Genomic DNA, 19,841 nt, shown 5'->3' on the forward strand with positions numbered 1-19,841 from the left:
ATATTTTTCACAATCCCTCAATCCCTATGACCTGGAAAGTGCCTTTACCTGCCCAATATCTAGGTAATTTGTCGTGAGCCCAAGGTTTGAGCAGAGAATCCACTTCACTGTTTTTCAGCTAACTGCTCCCAAATTATTATCCTTGACTTCAGAAGGAAGTAGAAGAAATGCTCCACTAGATCATGATAGGCTGAAAAATGCATAATAGATTTTTTAAAATAGTAAATGAGTAAGTGAACTGAAGAAATGACACACTTTAAAATTACATTAAATAATTACATTAAATATGGGCTTAATATTGATCCTTGTAATATAGAAAATAGCAAACAGTTGTGTTGGCTCAAACTCAAAGAGCTACCAAACAAACATGTATACAAATAAAACCCACAAGATACTTGTATTTGAATTGAATGGCTTGGATTGAATTGAATCCCTTAGACATCTAGGCAGATGTAGCATCTCTATTCTGGAGTTATTGTATCAAAACAAGATGGGTCATATTTTGTGTTTGAACCCGGTTTTCAACCCTGTGTGTAGAATCATGCAGAACAAAAGAAGGTCATGTGGTGCATTACACCTGTTCCAGCTCTCTGCAACAGCTATTCACGATGTCTGATTCTCCTGCCCTTTCCCAGTACCTTTTTTCAGGAATTTATCAACTTCACTTTTAAAAGCTATAATGTTCCACCATTGTTTCCCTGCCTTCTGCACCCCCCCCCCAATTATATTCCAGCATTCGTATGACCCGCATCTTGTGCATCCCCCCTCTCTTTACCTCATTATTGGCGGCCGTATCTTCAATTACCTAAGCCCAAGTTCTGGACTTCCCTCCCTAAACCCTTCTACCTCTCCACCTCCCACCTCATTTAAGATCTTCCTAAAAACCCACCTCTTTGACCAAGCTTATGGTAATCCCTCCCAATGGCTCAGGAATGTTTTTTCTTATGCCACGGCAAAAGACCTTAGGATATTTTTCTACGTTAAAGGTGCTATATAAATACAAGTTGTGTTTTTTCCTACTTATAATTTTGAATGTTTCCCTTAGATCTCCTCAACCTCTTTTGCTTTAAAGAAAAGACTCCCAATTTCTCTGGCCCCTCATAATTAAAGCCTCTCACCTTCTGCATGGCTTATCGCATCCTCCCTAAAGTAAGGCACCTGAAACTGGGCACAATATTCTAACTGCGGCCTAATTGATTTGCTTTTGTACTCTGTTCCCTATTTATAAAATCTAGGAGTCCATGTGCTTTTTCTACAGTTGTATCAATTTGTCTTCCCACTTTTAAAGGTCGATGTATTTGAACCCTGTCTACCCTTCCCCTTTTAAATTTCACTGTTTAGTGTATACATAATGTTAGTCATGGCTAAGTGGCAACACTCTCGCCTCTGAGTCAGAAGGTTGTAGGTTCAAGTCCCACTCCAGAGACTCGAGCACTAAATCTAGGCTGACACTCCAGTGCAGTACTGAGGGAGTGATGTGCTGTCAGAGGTACCGCCTTTTGGATGAAACGTTAAACTGAGGCCCTATCTGCCCTCTCAGATGGATGTAAAAGATCCCATGGCACTATTATGAAGACGACCAGGGGAGTTCTTCCTGGTGTTCTGACCAATGTTTATTCTTCAACCAAAATCATTAAAACAGATTATCTGGTCATTATCTCATTGCTATTTGTGGGACCTTGCTGTGCACACATTGGCTGCTGCATTTTCTATATTACAACAGTGACTACAGTTCAAAAGTGCTTCATTGGCTGTAAAGCGCTTTGGGATGTCCTGAGGTCATGAAAGGCGCTATATAAATGCAAATCTTTTGCTTCTTTTATACGTGTTTTTGCCTCAATTGCCTTGTTCGATTGACTATTCCAAACATTTATCATTCTACTTTTACTTTGAGGGTGTGGGGAGGAGGAGGAGGGGAGAAAAGTGGGAAGAGGAGGGAGGCAGTTGCAATGCGACAAGTTTACATTGTCAAAACACAATATAAATGTGTCCATAGGAATTTATATTGACACAATACGTGCGAAAAAATGTGACATCAGTAAGTCAAGTGACACAAATAGGAAGTGCGCACAGATGTCAGATTTTTAATACAGATGGATGGATATATATGGGAGTTATTACTACAGTAGTTTCATTTGAGGGTCCAGATGGTGTTCAGCTCCCCTCACATGAAGCAATTTAAGAAACCTAAATGAGATTACTGACTTGTAATTAGTCCTGAGCATATGCTATTTCCAGTTTAATATGTTTAACAGAATAAATGCAGTAGGACATTTGCCATCAGTATTGTTTCTCTTGACTTATATACAACCTTGATCTCTCTTGTGCAGGTTTGCTTACACTTTTTTTTAAATGAGGTGTCCACTCCAACATATCGTATATCTGGTCATGCATATACGGATAACACGACCATCGTAAGTACTGGAGCTTCCTGGGGTATGGGTTTCATTATTCATGAGTTATCTCATCATGAATGTCTGGTAAAGAAGTACATCTAGTGGGTATTCGATATTTATCTACATCTCTTCAAAGTAATTCACTGTGAATCACTTTGGGAGTTTCTGAGAGATGTGATAAAGCACTAAAAATATAAGCATTTCTCACCCTTCATCCTTCCTATTCCTCTGCTGTAGCAAAATGACCTCTATGAACTTAGTTAAGCGTCAGACTATAAATTCTTCAAAAAGCAATGACTCCTTATGAATTATGGATATTCTAATGAGAATTTGTTATGAATTCAGCTCTGTCCTAGACCTCTTCTCAGGTTCAGTGGCATCAGTAGCTCCCCAAGTGATCCGAGCATCTTTCTTTTATGGGAGTTGACTCACACTGCCCCATAACTACATGCACAATTGTGTAACCTAGCAGTGCAACAACAGTACCCCTTGTAATCTGGATTGGATAACCCTGTCTTCCACATGTGTATTTCTTGAAGTGAACACTTGGTCAGATGAGCTTTGATACGAATGGTAAGCTGCTTTATTTCACAGCGGGTGAACATACAGAGCAATTCACTTGGTTCAACCTTTACAACTTGTTTCTGCATAATAATACAAAAATAATGAACATGCTATATTACCCGACTTCCTGCTCACCCTCATCAATCTCTCCTCTGCCTTCGACACAGCTGACCACTCCGTTTTCTTCAAATGTCTGCCCTTCATGGCCCACCTCCATAGCACTGCTCTCTCCTGCTTCTACTACCTATCGCACTGTAGATATTACATAAATCTCAAATGGTTTTCTTCTTGTGTCTGCATGATCACCTCTGGGGTACCCAGGGTTCCATCCTTGGTTCCACTCTCTTTTAGTTTACATAATGCCCCAGCTTTGTTATCTGGAAGCATGGAGTCATTTTTCACATGCTATACCTTGCCATCACCTCCACTGATGCCACGGTTATTGCAACTGCCTCTCTGGAACTGAGCTGGATGAGACAATACCTATTCTGACTTAATGTTAGCAAAACCAAAGCCATCCTCTTTGGCTTCTGTGCACACCCACATACCTCTGGCTGTCTTTGCCCCGTTGCCACGCCCCCCCCCCTCCCGGCCCAACCAGCTGCCACCTCAGGTTCAACCCAGAGGTGCAGTACCCTAGCTTATTGTTTGACCCTGAGGTCGTATTCCTCTCCGTCATCTGATTTGTCACCAAACCCACTTTCTTTCACCTTAACACTCCCTGCTCTGACTCTACCTCCCACTCCTTCTGCTGCCAAAACCCTAATCCATGCTTGTATCAACTTGCAGCTGTAATGCTCTCCTTGCCAGCTTCCCCCATTCCATCGCTCATAAGATTGCAAGCATCCAGAATGCTGTGGGCAATGAGAAGGAGGCCAGTGTTGGAGGACTAGCAGATGCGTGTAGGGGTGAAACCATGGAGGGATTGAAGGTGAGGATGAGAATCTTAAAGTTGATTCTCTGGAGCACAGGGGACTAGTGGAACTTGATGAGGGTAAGTGTGATGGGGTGCTGACCTCAAGTGTAGGTTCTTAGTACAGCTGATGGCATCGAACTTATGTCCGGCATCTCCATCACACCGGCCTTGCCACCTCTCTCCCTGTCTTTAAAAATGTCCTTAAGGTTCTATTTTCCCCCTCCCCTGCGTTCTGCTATCCATCACCTTTCGAAGAGATTGGAGCTGCTCCAATTCTGGCCTCTCGCGCATCTCCGATTTTAATCGCTCCACCTTTGGCAGCCATGCCTTCAGCGGCATAGGCCCTAAGCTCTCAAGTTCCCACCCTAAACCTCTCCACCTCTCTACCTCGTTCTCCTCCTTTAAGACGTTCCTTAAAACCTACCTCATCGACCAAACTTTTGGTCACCAGTCCTAATATCTCCTTACTTGGCTCAGTATCAAATTTTGTTTGTTGATGCTCCTGTGAAGCACCTTGGGATGTTTTACTACATTAAAGGCACTATATAAATGCAAGTTGTTGTCTGTATGTAATGAGCGCTATGTAAGTAATTGTTAACAACAATGCACTGACAAGTTTGCTGATTGAAATACCACTGCAATACAGCAGAGGGAGCAATATATCACTAAGACATTTTCTGAACAATCAGCTCACCACTTGAATTTGATTATCTTTGTCCATTTATTTGGTGGACTCAATGAGTTGAAACACTGTTCTTTGCCCTTTTGGTATTTGGCTTTGCCTCCAGTTCAGACCGATATGATGAAAGATTTTCCTTTGCTGGATTCGTGTTATTCTTTTGCAGATATTTTGGATTGGTATAGACTGTTGAGATATGGTATTGGGCCAATTAAAAGGAATTTTTATTCTGGATCCAACATGTACTATGCCCAACAGTGGGTATTAAAAAAATGTGAAATAGGTTCAATTCCCAGCACTGAGATATCTCATTTGATGAGCAGGATATTGTCCTCCCCCATCACCAAGAATTTTTTTTTAATATTCGTTCATGGGATGTGGGCGTCGCTGGCAAGGCCAGCATTTATTGCCCATCCCTAATTGCTCTTGAGAAGGTGGTGGTGAGCTGCCGCCTTGAACCGCTGCAGTCCGTGTGGTGAAGGTTCACCCACAGTGCTGTTAGGTAGGGAGTTCCAGGATTTTTGAAACGGCGATATATTTCCAAGTCGGGATGGTGTGTGACTTAGAGGGGAATGTGCAGGTGGTGTTGTTCCCATGTGCCTGCTGCCCTTGTCCTTCTAGGTGGCAGGTTTGGGAGGTGCTGTCGAAGAAGCCTTGGCGAGTTGCTGCAGAGTATCCTGTGGATGGTACACACTGCAGCCACGGTGCACCGGCAGTGAAGGGAGTGAATGTTTAGGGTGGTGGATGGGGTGCCAATCAAGAGGACTGCTCTATCCTGGATGGTGTCGAGCTTCTTGAATGTTGTTGGAGCTGCCAGACAAGTGGAGAGTATGTCCTGTCCACAAAAAGCAGGACAAATCCAATCCGGCCAATTACTGCCCCATCACTGTACTCTCATCAGCAAAGTGATGGAAAGTGTTGTCAACATTGTTATCAAGTGGCACTTACTCACCAATAACCTGCTCACCGATGCTCAGTTTGAGTTCCTCCAGAACCAGTCGGCTCCAGACCTCATTACAGCCTTGGTCCAAACATGAATAAAAAAGCTGAATTCCAGAGGTGAGGTGAGAGTGACTGCCCTTGACATCAAGGCAGCATTTGACTGAGCGTGGCACCAAGGAGCCCTAGTAAAATTGAAGTCAATGGGAATCGGGGGAAAACTCTCCAGTGGCTGGAGTCATACCTAGCGCAAAGGAAGATGGTAGTGGTTGTTGGAGGCCAATCATCTCAGCCCCAGGACATTGCTGCAGGAGTTCCTCAGGGCAGTGTCCTCGGCCCGACCATCTTCAGCTGCTTCATCAATGACCTTCCCTCCATCATATGGTCAGAAATGGGGATGTTTGCCGATGATTGCACAGTGTTCAGTTCCATTTGCAACCTCTCAGATAATGAAGCAGTCCCTGCCTGCATGCCGCAAGACCTGGACATCAGCCCAAGCCTGGATGTTAAGTGGCAAGTAACATTCGCGCCAGACAAGTGACAGGCAATGACCATCTCCAATTCTAACCACTTCCCCTTGACATTCAACAGCATTACCATCGCCAAATCCCCCACCATCAACATGCTGGGGGTCACCATTGACCAGCCACATAAATACTGTGGCTACAAGAGCAGGTCAGAGGCTGGGTGTTCTGCGGTGAGTGACTCATCTCCCGACTCCCCAAAGCCTTTCCACCATCTACAAGGCACAAGTCAGGAGTGTGATGGAATACTCTCCACTTGCCTGGATGAGTGCAGCTCCAACAACACTCAAGAAGCTCGACACCATCCAGGTCAAAGCAGCCCGCTTGATTGGCACCCCATCCACCATCCAAAACACTCACTCCCTTCACCGGCACACCATGGCTGCAGTGTGTATCATCTACAGGATGCACTGCAGCCACTCACCAAGGCTTCTTCGACAGCACCTCCCAAACCCGTGACCTCTACCACCTAGAAGGACAAGGGCAGCAGGCACATGGGACCAACACCACCTGCACGTTCCCCTCCAAGTTACACACCATCCCGACGTGGAAATATATCCCCGTTCCTTCATCGTCGCTGGGTCAAAATCCTGGAACTCCCTTCCTAATAGCACTGTGGAAGAACCTTCACCACATGGACTGCAGCGGTTCAAGAAGGCAGCTCAACCACCACCTTCTCAAGGGCAATTAAGGATGGGCAATAAATGCTGGTCTTGCCAGCGATGTCCACATCCCATGAACGAATTTTAAAAAAAGAGTAAATGCCAACAAATATTAAGGGATGGCCCACTCAAGCAAGGGTTTCCCAATTTTTTGTCCTCATTACCATGGAACCTTGAAGGAGATACGTAGGGATTAGAATTTCCAGGGGGTTTCTTCCGATCTCCTGCCACAACTTAGGCAGAAGATCAGCAGAAACCCTGGAGAAACTGTGTAGACTGCCGTTCTATGTTATTTCTCCATCATTTCCGCCAATTTCCCACTAAATCTTTGGCAGATGATTGGAAGAATCCGTGTGGAAATTCCAGGCAATAGTCTAAATCCTTGTTCCCATTAATTTGCATATATCTCAGGTGGCTGATGCTGACAGATCTTGGTTTTGTGATTTCGGATTTATCCATCAATGAGGCAACAGTGCTCAGAGCAGTCCTCTCCAAATGCTGAAGCCCACATAATTCAAACACGATAAACCAGCAAATAACAAATAAAAGTGTAAATAGAGCTGCATCATCAGAGCTTAGATTGCTGGAATATGGGGGCCACATGTGTGGACATACCTGCACTAGTACACTGCCATCTCAACTTGCAAACCTGAATCTTTATTGTTATTTACTCAGCATCCTGTGAGCCAGTGAGTTTGCAGTCTTGATTGGGAGGGAAAACTGATGAAATTTAGCATTCTTTTCTGTATGTCCCAGGCATGTTTTCTGCAAAACCGATTAGTGGCATTGATTGGGGGGCAGTCCAACAAACAATGTAGAAATGGGGAGTTGAGGGGGGGGGGGCGGGGTTTGTGGAAGAATTAATTTTTTTAAGTTGCTCCTGAAACATTAAAATTATTCAATGGTTGCATTTAACTTGTGGTATTCTGCATTCTTTACAGTACAAACCAATCTTTAGCATAGTCCACACCGGGTCTAAAACTTCCCAGTATGATGACATCTGCCCAGTTTTCAGGCTGCTCCCAGACGAAGAGAGACCGCAGGAGGACATAGCATGTCGCCGAGCAGATTTTGTACCTGGTTCATGCCGCATCATGAAAGAGTTGTTTGCTGATAAAAGACCTGCTAACTGTTCATACCAGTTGTCGGATGTGATTTGTGAGCTTAAGGTGTGTATTTTTAATCAAGTATTTCAACTCTGTACACGTGTGTCCACAAGAAATGTTGTTTGATAAGAATATCTGTTTAGGTGGACTGATAGAATGAATAATCAAGTTTGGATAGAATTTTTTTTTTATTGGGAAACCAAGATGAAAAGCCAAGGTCTATAGTACAGAAAAACTAAGATTGAAAATGGTAAAAGAGAAGAATAACTAAATTAATGGTTAGACAACAATAGTGTATGGGGAAAGGACAGAGGAATAGGACTCGGTGGATAGCTCGTTGATTGCAGGCGCAGGCACAATAACCTGAATGATCTCCTTCTGTACTATAAAATTTTGTGATTCTGCCAAACATGGGTTTTAAAATGCTGAAGATTACAAGAGGAGAGACCAAGGGAAGTAAGGAATTCACGTCTTGAGGTTCGAGGAGAAAATGAGTTAGGAGATTATACAAAAAGGTCTTGATTTCAATATATAATTCCCACCAGTGTTTGTTTCTGGTTGATGCAGACAAGTTTAAATTGCAGATCACATTTGACGCTTGAAACTGCCCACCTTTTGGCTGCAAATCATTCCTTCAGCCACCTACAGTATTTAGTAAAAATCACAAAATGTGTGTGTGCGGCATTTCCAATGCTCAGTGGGTAAATTTGTTCACTGCTGTAGCACTGAGTCACAAAACCTTCAGGTCCCAAGTTTAGTCCTTGATCTGTGCTGATCTTAGCCAGTTGTAAACAATTTTACAACACCAAGTTATAGTCCAACAATTTTATTTTAAAATTCACAAGCTTTCGGAGGCTTCCTCCTTCCTCATGTGAATGTCAAGATATCCTCGAATCTCTCGCATTTATAAATCACAGAACAATACCTGGTGATTACAGATAGTCTTTTCAACTGCCCGTTGCCAAGGCAACCAAAGTGTTCAGACAGATAGGTGTTACCTACAGGGCCACCGAATATACAAACGGCCAGAACAAAAAAAAAGAGAGAGAGAGGCAGAAACATAGAAACATCCGGAAGGAAAAGACAGCAATTGACCCGTTATATTAAAGACAGTTAACTTTTGTTCGCTGGTGGGGTTACGTGTAGCGTGACATGAACTTAGCCAGGACATTGGTGAAAGGGTGCAACAATTTCACTTGGCATTTTCAGGCTAGAGGGGGTCAATGAGTCAGAGTTGCCCCTCTCTTTCTTTCCCCCCCCCCCCCCCCCCCCCACTTTCCTGATTGCTATCCATTGAACACTGTTGGGGAGTTTGTGGATGCGGATGTTGGCGTGAGTACAGGATTGATCCTGTCATGCTCACTTGCAGGCTTATACGTGAAAAATGTCTATTTGGGCTGCTGGTTCCCATACAACATTACTGCAACTTGAATTACTGCCTTAAGAAGAGGAAATCATGGGAGAAAGATTAGTGTTTTCTCATCACAAAATATCTTTTTGGATTATTTACCATTTTTAAAAATAAATATAATAGTTAAAGATTTGTGAATTTTCACCCCCCCAACATATTTTCCACCAGTTTGTACCCCCCTTGTTCATTCTGCATCCCCTAAAATGATTGACATCTTGCTGGGGTATAGTTCTCACTCAAGTGGCCGCTCATCGTGCGTGAACCTTGAAAGTGAGTGTCCACTATCCGGCTGCAGGGGCATCACAGTGTGACCCTGATCTTGTCCTCAGTTTGTCATCCACATAAATGTACCCCCATCATGGGTCAATGGATAGTGATCAGGAGTGGGAATCTTGGCTAATTTTAAATTCCCTAATTTGGGGGCGCTCAGACTAATTGTTGCATCCTTACCACTGTTCAGCTAACTAAGCACAGAATGGAAATCAAACTTGGGATGTGTCTGGTCTGCATGACTCAATTTTACACTGCTTGATCCTTCACGGAGGAAGCCTTGAAGTGGTAATTTTAATTCTTGCACTTAACATTTTTTTTTGTTGCTTTCTGTAAGAAATACAATCCAGAAAAACCTCAAGTGACCTGTCGCCATGATCTCTGCAATAAGTCATCCTCTGTAGTGATAGGATTGTACAGCGAAAACATGGGTGTTACTCAGTGGCAGAAGTTTAAATCCACAGTGGAAGCTATGGCATTTATTAATCAAGAACTGCTAATAGATTGGAGGACTTATCACCATGGTTACTGCTTTATACGTTGCCTCAGCCATGATGGAAGGAAAATATCACAGCTTCTCATTCTGCCTCCTGTTCTGCGTGCAGAAGGCAATTCTACTAACAAACTAACAAATGAACCTGCACTGAATGTGAATATTTTACTTTTAGACTCTGTGTCTAGGCATCATTTTTATAGAATTCTGCCAAAAACTATTAATACATTCAGAAATCTGAACACTAATGTGTTTAAAACTGGACACATATTTGACTTTGAGTTGGTTCAAGGTATAAAAAGTAGAACATTTGAGTCTCTTCAAGCTCTGTTTGGTGGTGAATCATTCAATCCACTTAAACCATTTAGTTCATTTGTGCTACCACCAAAGGCTGTGGATCTCAACAAGACACTTGGACATTTTAAAGAATTTGGATATGAGATTTTATATTTGGAGGACATGTGTTGGAAATGGGATTGGGGTTTGGTGAAAGAGCTGAGGGCTCTTAAGAAAAAAGCCCCATTTTCAGAAAGATTAAAGTTGTTCTTGGAAGCTGTCAAAAGAAGTGGAATTGACAGGGTGGATGTTTCATACTCTAGTTGTGACATTCTTCAAGAAAATGGGGTGAAGGATATGTTCCACGGACCTGCTGCTATATGTTACAATGGTATCCATCAACATAACTACCTCTTACAGTATATTGAATACTTTATCACTCGTTTCTCTTTTCTGCAAATGCCTCTGTTCAGTTTTCTCATGTTGGACACCAATCACGAAGATACAGGCCTCAGATTAAAACAAGTGGATGAAGATCTAGCCAAACATGTATCTTTCTTAGCTGATCAACAAAACACTGTGACATTCATCCTTTCAGATCATGGCAATAATTATGGGCAGTTTGTTTCAATGACCACAGAATCTCAGGTGGAGGTATTCCACACCACACTTTTCATGATTATCCCAGACGCAGCAGCCGTTTTACTGGGTGAAGAGAAGATTCGATCCTTGCACACAAATCAGCACAGGTTGATAAGCCTCCTCGATATTCATTATACTTTGCAAGGTTTATTACCACCTGTTGGGGCTGTGGAAGGGAAAGATTTGAAATATGGAATGAATGTAGATGGGTTACTGAGCCCAATTTCCCCAAGTAGGACCTGTAACAGCATTCCCAGGATTCCTCCAAACTTTTGCATTTGCCAAGACTTTGAAAAACCAGCACTAAGTGATTCTAGTTTTGCACTGTTTGCTGAATTTGCACTTGGTCAGATGAACCATGAAATCCTAAAACAACAGATAACTACAAAAAGCTCCCTCAAAGGTGACAGGGTCTGTCAAAAATTAATTGGCATTAGATTTGACAATGTGAAAGTACGTGAAGAACACAAAAATCAGACTATTGTGAAACTTGACCTCTATGTAAAGGCTTCAGAAAGTACAGGTCGCCATGAAGAAAAATACTTAGTGGTCATAGACTTCAGTCCTCGGGTAGATGCTGCAATGACTTTAGTAGGATTTGATCGTTTGACTCCATACAGCCCTTATGGGATTTGTGCTGATCATGATGTTGATTTAAGATTATGCATTTGTGATTTAGAAAATGGCCATGAAGCATCGATTTCACATTGGAAGAATGTTTTGAACTCATCAGTCTCTTGGGCTGAGACTAACTTCAGCTCAATTCACGAGTCTTGTCTGTATCTCATCAAAAGACAATATATTTCAGGCATTGTTCTGGCAGTGGTTAATGCCTGCCCGCATATGCAGTATGACATTGAATTTGACTTCCTGACTGTAAACATGTACTCTTCATCTGTGATGCCTGTGAATGTGACACTTTGGCCCAGAACAGAGGAATTCCTGACTGTTGGATTTCAGAAAGCTAAGGGAACACCGTGGAAATATAAGTATTCTTTGAATTACAGAGCATTCACATTATAGATGAAATAACACATTGAGGTTAACACTTAGTCTTCATTAACAGGATTATCTTCAATCCAGTAAATTGGCAGCTATTCAGGGTCAAATATGAATTCTGATAATTCATAGCTGGGATTATAATTGGAGCCATTGTAAGGAGTGCAGTGCATCTAAGCGTTGAGATCAGGAGGGCTATAAAAGGAACTGTCCATAGCTCTTAGATGAAAAGCCCAAATCTACAACAAAATCATCTCTTTAAGAACAGGTCATTGCATGGAGGAGATGCAGTTACCAGCACTGCCCTAATGACTACTACTGCAAGGGCTTCCTCTGGAATCCCCATGACATGTTATACCTTTTATTATTAGAACATTATTATTTCTGTGTGAGGTTTTTAGTGGGCTTCTTGATTGGGTGTGCACAATGCATGTGATGAGAATCTGGAGTGTGGTCTCTTAATCACAAGAAAAAAGATTTGAATGGCTTGCGAGCTGACAGATTATTGGGAAGAGTTGCATTAAACTATTTGAGTTTACTTTATTTTCAGTTTTCACCACACCTTTCCTGAAGTTATTGACTCTTTGATTTTGTTTTTAACTCTAACCATAAAGTATTGCCTTGTTTAAAATTTGAGGTAGATTCATGGAAAGAAAATGTTCTGAGCAATTGTCATTACAGAATCCACATGGGCCCCCAAAACTGAAGCACCAGGGAGACCATGAAACCCACAAGTGAAGTTCTGTACCCAGACTATGGCTGTGGAAGTGCCCTTAAGTAAAGTGGAGAGTATCTTTCTGAGATGGTGTAATGTAGGTATACTCTCAGTATAAAGTAAAACGTCTCTAGTGTTGTCCGCTTCTACAACACAAAAATGTCTCTGCAAAGTGGAAATATTTTAGGTTCCAAATACCAGAGTTTGTTTTTTAAAAGTAAGGAGAGAAATCAGGAGCTCGTTAGGGAATCATGGGTATCAAATGATGTCTGGTCACTCTGTGGCATCATTATGTGACCTTCGTAATCTTTTAAGTTTCACATTATAGGGTGGACTAACTTCAAGAAATGTTTTACTATAATTAGGGCAATTGCTTTGGTGTGCTGCAATGTTCCATGACAAATCTCTCAAATTTCTACACTTACCACGTGTAGTGTGATTTGATGCCTGCGTACCACAGTTTTGCTTAGAAAGTCCTGAAGATATAGAGGAGCAAATTTGCAGGGAAATTACAGAGAGGTGCAAAACCTATAGAGTAGTGATAAGTGGGGACTTCAACTATCCTAATATAGACTGGGATAACAATAATAATATAAGGGGTAAAGAGGGGGAAGAATTTTCAAAATGTGTTCAGGATAACTTTCTTGACCAGTATATTTCCGGCCCAATGAGGAAGGAGGCATTGCTGGACTTGGTTCTAGGGAATGAGGCGGGCCAAGTGGAGTAAGTGTCAGTGGGGGAGCATTCAGGGAGCAGCGATCATAGTATCATAAGGTTTAGATTAGCTATGGAAAAGGACACTGACCACTCTAAAGTAAAAACACTCAATTGGAGGAGGGATAATTTCCATGGGATGAGAACAGATCTGGCCCGGGTAAATTGGAATCAAAGATTGGCAGGCAAAACTGTAATTGAACAGTGGGCGGCCTTTAAGGAGGAGATGGTTTGGGTACAGTCTAGGCACATTCCCACGAGGCAGAAAGGTAGGGCAACTAAAGCCAGAGCTCCCTGGATGACAAAAGAGAGAGTGAGTAAGATGAAATGGAAAAAAGGGGCATATGACAGATGTCAGGTTGATAACACAAGTGAGAACCAGGCAGAATATAGGAAGTTCAGAGGGGAAGTGAAAAAGGAAATAAGAGGGGCAAAGAGAGAATATGAGAATAGATTGGCGGCCAACATAAAAGGGAATCCAAAAGCCTTCTACAGACATGTAAACGGGTAGTAAGAGGAGGGGTGGGGCCGATTAGGGACCATAAAGGAGATCTTCTCATAGAGGCAGAGGGGATGGCTGAGGTACTAAATGAGTACTTTGCATCTGTCTTTACCAAGGAAGAAGATGCTGTCAGAGTCTCAGTAAAGGAAGATATAGTTGAGATAATGGATGGGCTAAAAATTGATAGAGATACTAGAAAGGCTAGCTGCACTTAAGTCACCCAGTCAGGATGGGATGCTTTCTAGGTAACTGAGGGAAGTAAGGGCGGAAATTGCAACGGTACTGGCCATAATCTTCTAAACATCTATAGATATGGGGATGCTGCCAGAGAACTGGAGAATTGCAAATGTTACACCCTTGTTCAAAAAAGGGTATAAGGATAAACCCAGCAACTATAGGCCAGACAGTTTAGCCTCAGTGGTAGGGTAATTTTTAGAAATGATAATCCGGGACAGAATTAACAGTCACTTGGACGAGTGTGGATTGATTAGGGATAGGCAGCACGGATTTGTTAAAGGCAAATTGTGTTTAACTAACTTGATAATGTTTTTTGATGAGGTAACAGAGAGGGTAGATGAGGGCAATGCAGTTGAGGTGGTGTATATGGACTATCAAAAGGCGTTTGATAAATTGCCGCACGGTAGGCTTATCAAGATTGTGGCCCATGGAATAAAGAGGGCAGTAGCAACATGGATACAGAATTGGCTAAGTGACAGGAAACAGAGAGTAGTGGTGACCGGTTGTTTTTCGGACTTGAGGGAGGTGTACAGTGGTGTTCCCCAGGGTTCGGTGCTGGGACCACTGCTTTTCTTGATATATATTAATGACTTGGACTTGGGTGATCAGGGCACAATTTCAAAATTTGCAGATGACACAAAACTTGAAAGGGTAGTAAACAGTGAGAAGGATAGTGATAGACTTCAAGAGGATATAGACAGGCTGGTGGCATGGGCGGAGACGTGGCAGATGAAATTTAATGCAGAAAAATGTGAAGTGATCCATTTCGGTAGGAAGAACGAGGAGAGCCAATATAAACTGGAGGGCACAACTCTATAAAAGGAGCACATGAACAGAGAGATCTGGAGCTTTATGTGCACAAATCATTGAAGGTGCAGGTTGAGAAAGCGGTTAGAATCATAAAGTTTACAACATGGAAACAGGCCCTTCGGCCCAACATGTCCATGTCGCCCAGTTTATACCACTAAGCTAGTCCCAATTGCCTGCACTTGGCCCATATCCCTCTATACCCATCTTATCCATGTAACTGTCCAAATGCTTTTTAAAAGACAAAATTGTACCCGCCTCTACTACTGCCTCTGGCAGCTCGTTCCAGACACTCACCACCCTTTGAGTGAAAAAATTGCCCCTCTGGACCCTTTTGTATCTCTCCCCTCTCACCTTAAATCTATGTCCCCTCGTTATAGACTCCCCTACCTTTGGGAAAAGATTTTGACTATCTACCTTATCTATGCCCCTCATTATTTTATAGACTTCTATAAGATCACCCCTAAACCTCCTACTCTCCAGGGAAAAAAGTCTCAGTCTATCCAACCTCTCACTATAAGTCAAACCATCAAGTCCCGGTTAAAAAAGCATATGGGATCCTGGGCTTTATAAACAGAGGCATAGAGTACAAAAGTATGGAAGTCTTGATGAACCTTTATAAATCACTGGTTTGGCCACAACTGGAGTATTGTGTCCAGTTCTGGGCACCGCACTTTAGGAAAGATGTGAAGGCCTTAAAAAGGGTGCAGAAGAGATTTACTAGAATGATTCCAGGAATGAGGGACTTTAGTTACGTGGATAGACTGGAGAAGCTGGGGTTGTTCTCCTTGGAACAGAGATGTTTGCGAGGAGATTTGATAGAGATATTCAAAATCATGAAGGGTCTAGACAGAGAAGATAGAGAGAAACTGTTCCCATTGGTGGAAGGGTCAAGAACCAGAGGACAGAGATTGAAGATGATTGGCAAAAGAATCAAAGATGATTTGAGGAAAAACTTTTTTACACAGCGAGTGGTTAGGATCTGGAATGCACTGCCTGAGGGGGTGGTGGAGGTAGATTGAATCATGGCCTTCAAAAGGAAACTGGATAAATACTTGAAAGGAAAAAATTGCAGGGCTAGGGAGAAAGGGCGGGGGAGTGGGACTGGCTGGATTGCTCATGCATAGAGCCGGCTTGGACGCGATGATTCTATGATAGCGAAAGATATCTGAGTAGATCTAAGTGATGAATTACTTGGTATGAAAGAATGAGGAGTCAGGAGGATAGGGTTGGGCTCCGCTGTAATGCTTTCCACAATTGAGGCTTGGCCGGTACTCTCTGTGTGGGTTCACATATGTGGAATGGCTAATTGAATGAAGTACAAGAGGGCTGCCAGCATCTGATTAAATCACGATGTGGAGATGCTGATGATGGACTGGGGTTACAAATGTAATGAATCTTACAACACCAAGTTATAGCCCAACTGTTTTATTTGAAAATCACAAGCTTTCGGAGGCTTTCTCCTTCGTCAGGTGAGCGAGTGTGATTAAATCACAGCAACAATTAGTACCCTTAGGAAAGGAGGGAAGAAAAGTGGGATTTTTTTTTTGTTTGGAAAGGAATTCAAAGAAAATTGAAAAAAAAATTCTGGCAGCTGTCTTGACTTGCTTTCCAAAGTATAAACCTGGAAATCCAAAAGATCTGTAGCAGAAAAAGGACAAAAGTGCTGGCCAAATGTTTCCTGTTGGCATAAACAATGTTTCAATGTTTAAATTTGACCACTAAAGCAAGCCAGATTTACCTCAGTTCCAGCACTATGATTCCCAATTCTTTCTCTTTTCTTCCCACATCTAATGAACATTAACAGATAATATTGATTGAATGCCAAGATAGTTGGCTATAAAGAGTTTGCAAAGTAAAAATGTTATAATAATTTAAAATGGAGCATTGAACAAATATTAGGGCAATATGTGTGCCACACAGTCCACAAATGTTTTTAAAGTAAAAACTGTAGGGAACAGTTGTTAATTTTCTCAAAGTTCACAAAGGATATTAACCTGTTGACTTTCCATTTTGCACATTTAGTATGAATGAGCACGTCTCATCCTTCAGTGAGATACTTGTTGCTGCTAAATACAGTTCAAATAATGTATTTCTACTTTGGTTTAGTGGTGCTTTGTCTTTACCAATGTTGTGTGCACATATAACAGCTTGAACATTCTAAATGCACTATTTCTGCCATTTTAAAAAGACACCATAAGATAAAGTTGCTTTTGATGACCACGTGGACAGTTTCAGACTGTTTAAAATCAAATAAACAAACCGATCCAACACTTCCATTCCAGCATTTAAAAGCTGCACTTTCCCACACTCAGGTTTGAGGTCTTGAAATGAAGTTGTGCTACAGCACTCCACTTTTAAATCTTATTCAGGTTTTTGCAATTAAAAATGTTTTCTGAAATAAATTTAAAATGATCTTTTGATGTATAGCTTACGTTTCCAGTCTGGCAATTGTTAATATATTGTATTTGTTTTTTTTTAAAAATGTATTTTTGTAGCTGAGTCCTGGTCACATTCTAGATTTCAGCTTTCATGGTCTCTGCTAGGAGCTTTTATGTCAAAGAAAATCCAATGTTTCATTTTAATTTTCCCTTTTACTTAGTGTGCTTTTCTCTGTGTGTGTGTGTGTGTGTGTGTGTGTGTGTGTGTGTGTGTCATTTAAATTTATTTTTGAATTACTTTTCATCACATTACTTCATTGTCGCTGTGTCAAAATCCTACCTGACATCAATGTGGGAACACCATCAGCGCAAGGACTGCAGTGGTTCACCTTCTCAGGGCAACTAGGGATGGGCAATAAATGTGGTTTTGCCAGTGTCACCCACATCCCAAGAACAACATTTTTAAAAATCTGTTTACCTCTTGCTTTTTTATATGACCTCAGTAGGGCCAACCTAAAAAAGGCCAGAAGAGATATTATCACATTTTGTTATTTTGATCATTTTTTTTCTTCAAGGAAAGGATTTTGGGATTGCGTTACGTTTAAGGGTTGTGTTTTAAAACAAAGTGAATTTGCACAGATTTAAAAACCTGGTTGGTGATATAGAGCCCCTGGAAAAGGTTAAAAAAGGGTCATTAGGATGATCCCTAGTTTAAAAGTAGGTTTAGAGAGCTGGGCCCTTTTTACTCTAGAAAAGTGTAGACTTTGGGCTGATTTAATTGAAGTATTTGAAATGATGAAAGGACTATACTGTGCCTGCGTGGACAGACTATTTAAACTTGACAGGTTAGGGAAAACAAGGGGTCATGCGTATAAGCTTTGTAAGCATAGAACTAGGTTCAGATGTCAAAAGGAGATATAGCCCTGAAGCCTGGAGCTTGAAGCCAAGATGCTGTGACTGCAACTTTGGTGCATTACCCTCCCATCTTTCCATGGAGATCAACATGGTCGACTATTGCATCTTTCTCCACTCTTTCTCCCCTGTGGTCCACCTCCAGGGGACTGCCTGTGCCTTGTTCCATTTCTACTCATCTCAATAGAGCCTGTATTTCTGCTCCAGCATCTGTGTAGCCATCTCCAGAGTATCCCAAGGTTCCATCGTTAACGCCTTTGCTGTCCTAATTTATACACTGTGCTTTGGAAACATTACCTGGAGGCATGGGGTCAGCTTCCATGATGACACCAAGCTCTACCTCTCCACTACCACACGCAATTCCATGAACACTATATCAAACTGCCTATCTGACACCAGGCTATGAATGAGCCAGAACTTAATGAACTTTTGGGAAATTGCAACAATCTTATTAGTATCTGCCAAAAATCCATATCTTTGCCTTCCAGTTGCTCACTCAGGCTGAACCAGACCTGGTGACCTAATTGTCCTGTTCAAACTTGAGATGAATCAAATCCCATATCAAAAAGACTGTAAACTTTGACCACCAGAACATCTTTACTGCTGAAATCATTAGTTATCCCAAAACTTGACTTCTTCAGCACCCTCTGCACTGGCCTCCTGATCTGCACCTTATACAAACTCCAACTTATCCAAAACTCTGATGCCCACATGCTGTTGTCTCTGCCCTCACTGACTCCACTGGCTTCCTGTTCCAAATGCACTGAATTAAAACTTTCCCATTTACAAATCCCTCCATGGCCCTGCCGCACCTTCTCCCAGCCCAAGCTCTGCGGTCCTCCTGCACCTCCCTTCCCCACCATCCCCTGCTAGAACTTCTCACTTGTTGGCAAAGCTTTCATCCATCTAAGCCCCATCCTCTGGAATTGCCACCCTAAAGTTTCTCACCTTTCCTCTGCTAATTTCTTTTTTCTGTTCAGTCCATTTTCTCCTGTTGTGAAGTGCCTTGGGATGTTTTATTGCATTGAGGGTGCTGGACGAATGCAAGTTGCTGCATTTTAAAAATGGTATGTTTCATTGGGAATTTAGATTTTCAGTGTTAATTGTAATTTTAGCAAAATCAAATGTGACAATGAAACTTAATGCTATCTGTGATTTGGAATGGATCAATGTTAAATGATTTTTCTTTTGGAAAAAGATTGTACTTTTTTCAAATTAGTATGAAACTTGACTACAACTCCTTTCAACTGGATGATAATTGTACAACTGTTATAAATTGAGTTTTATATTGAAAACATCTGTAATTTTCAGGAGTGTCTTTTTAATTAAAATTAAAGTGTGACATATCTGTGAATACTAAACAAGTGTTTGATTTTAGGTTCTATAACTTGTTCGGCAGAGCAGGCACTTTTTCATTCCTAATGTGTCACAATGTTCATAAATGAACTGTTTATCTTTGTTTGAAAAATTACCAGGAAATTTCAATGATAGTTCTAGCAAGGTTGTAGCATGAGCTCACTTGGCCTTTTCTTAATTGGAAACAAATTATACTGTTTTACCAAAAAAATACCCTAGGAAAATTTCTGAGAAACAGATCACGAATTAGGTTCCCAGATACTTCCACACCTGCCTGGAAATCTGGAAATAATAAGTCTTTTCTGAAGATGGTGAACATAAGAGAAGCAGACATCTACCA

General features: G+C 41.7%; 1 protein-coding gene across 1 annotated transcript; it reads left to right on the forward strand.

The window, feature by feature from the left end:
• The first annotated feature begins 1,125 nt into the window (after positions 1-1,125).
• LOC137312314 (uncharacterized) lies at positions 1,126-19,473 on the forward strand. Its single transcript, XM_067979181.1, has 4 exons — positions 1,126-1,149; positions 2,331-2,414; positions 7,622-7,849; positions 9,805-19,473. Exons 1-4 carry the CDS (start codon positions 1,126-1,128, stop codon positions 11,899-11,901), a joined length of 2,433 nt encoding a protein of 810 aa, XP_067835282.1. The 3' UTR covers positions 11,902-19,473.
• The last annotated feature ends 368 nt before the right edge of the window (positions 19,474-19,841 follow it).

The sequence above is a fragment of the Heptranchias perlo genome, chromosome 1 (genome assembly GCF_035084215.1).
Source record: "Heptranchias perlo isolate sHepPer1 chromosome 1, sHepPer1.hap1, whole genome shotgun sequence".
Lineage (NCBI taxonomy): Eukaryota > Metazoa > Chordata > Chondrichthyes > Hexanchiformes > Hexanchidae > Heptranchias > Heptranchias perlo.

Coding starts and splice junctions, on each gene's coding strand:
- LOC137312314 (XM_067979181.1), top strand. CDS start 1,126: ATGGCTTATCGCATCCTCCCTAAA. Junction 1,150..2,330: donor CTTATCGCATCCTCCCTAAA/GTAAGGCACCTG, acceptor TCTCTTGTGCAG/GTTTGCTTACACTTTTTTTT. Junction 7,850..9,804: donor ATGTGATTTGTGAGCTTAAG/GTGTGTATTTTT, acceptor GCTTTCTGTAAG/AAATACAATCCAGAAAAACC.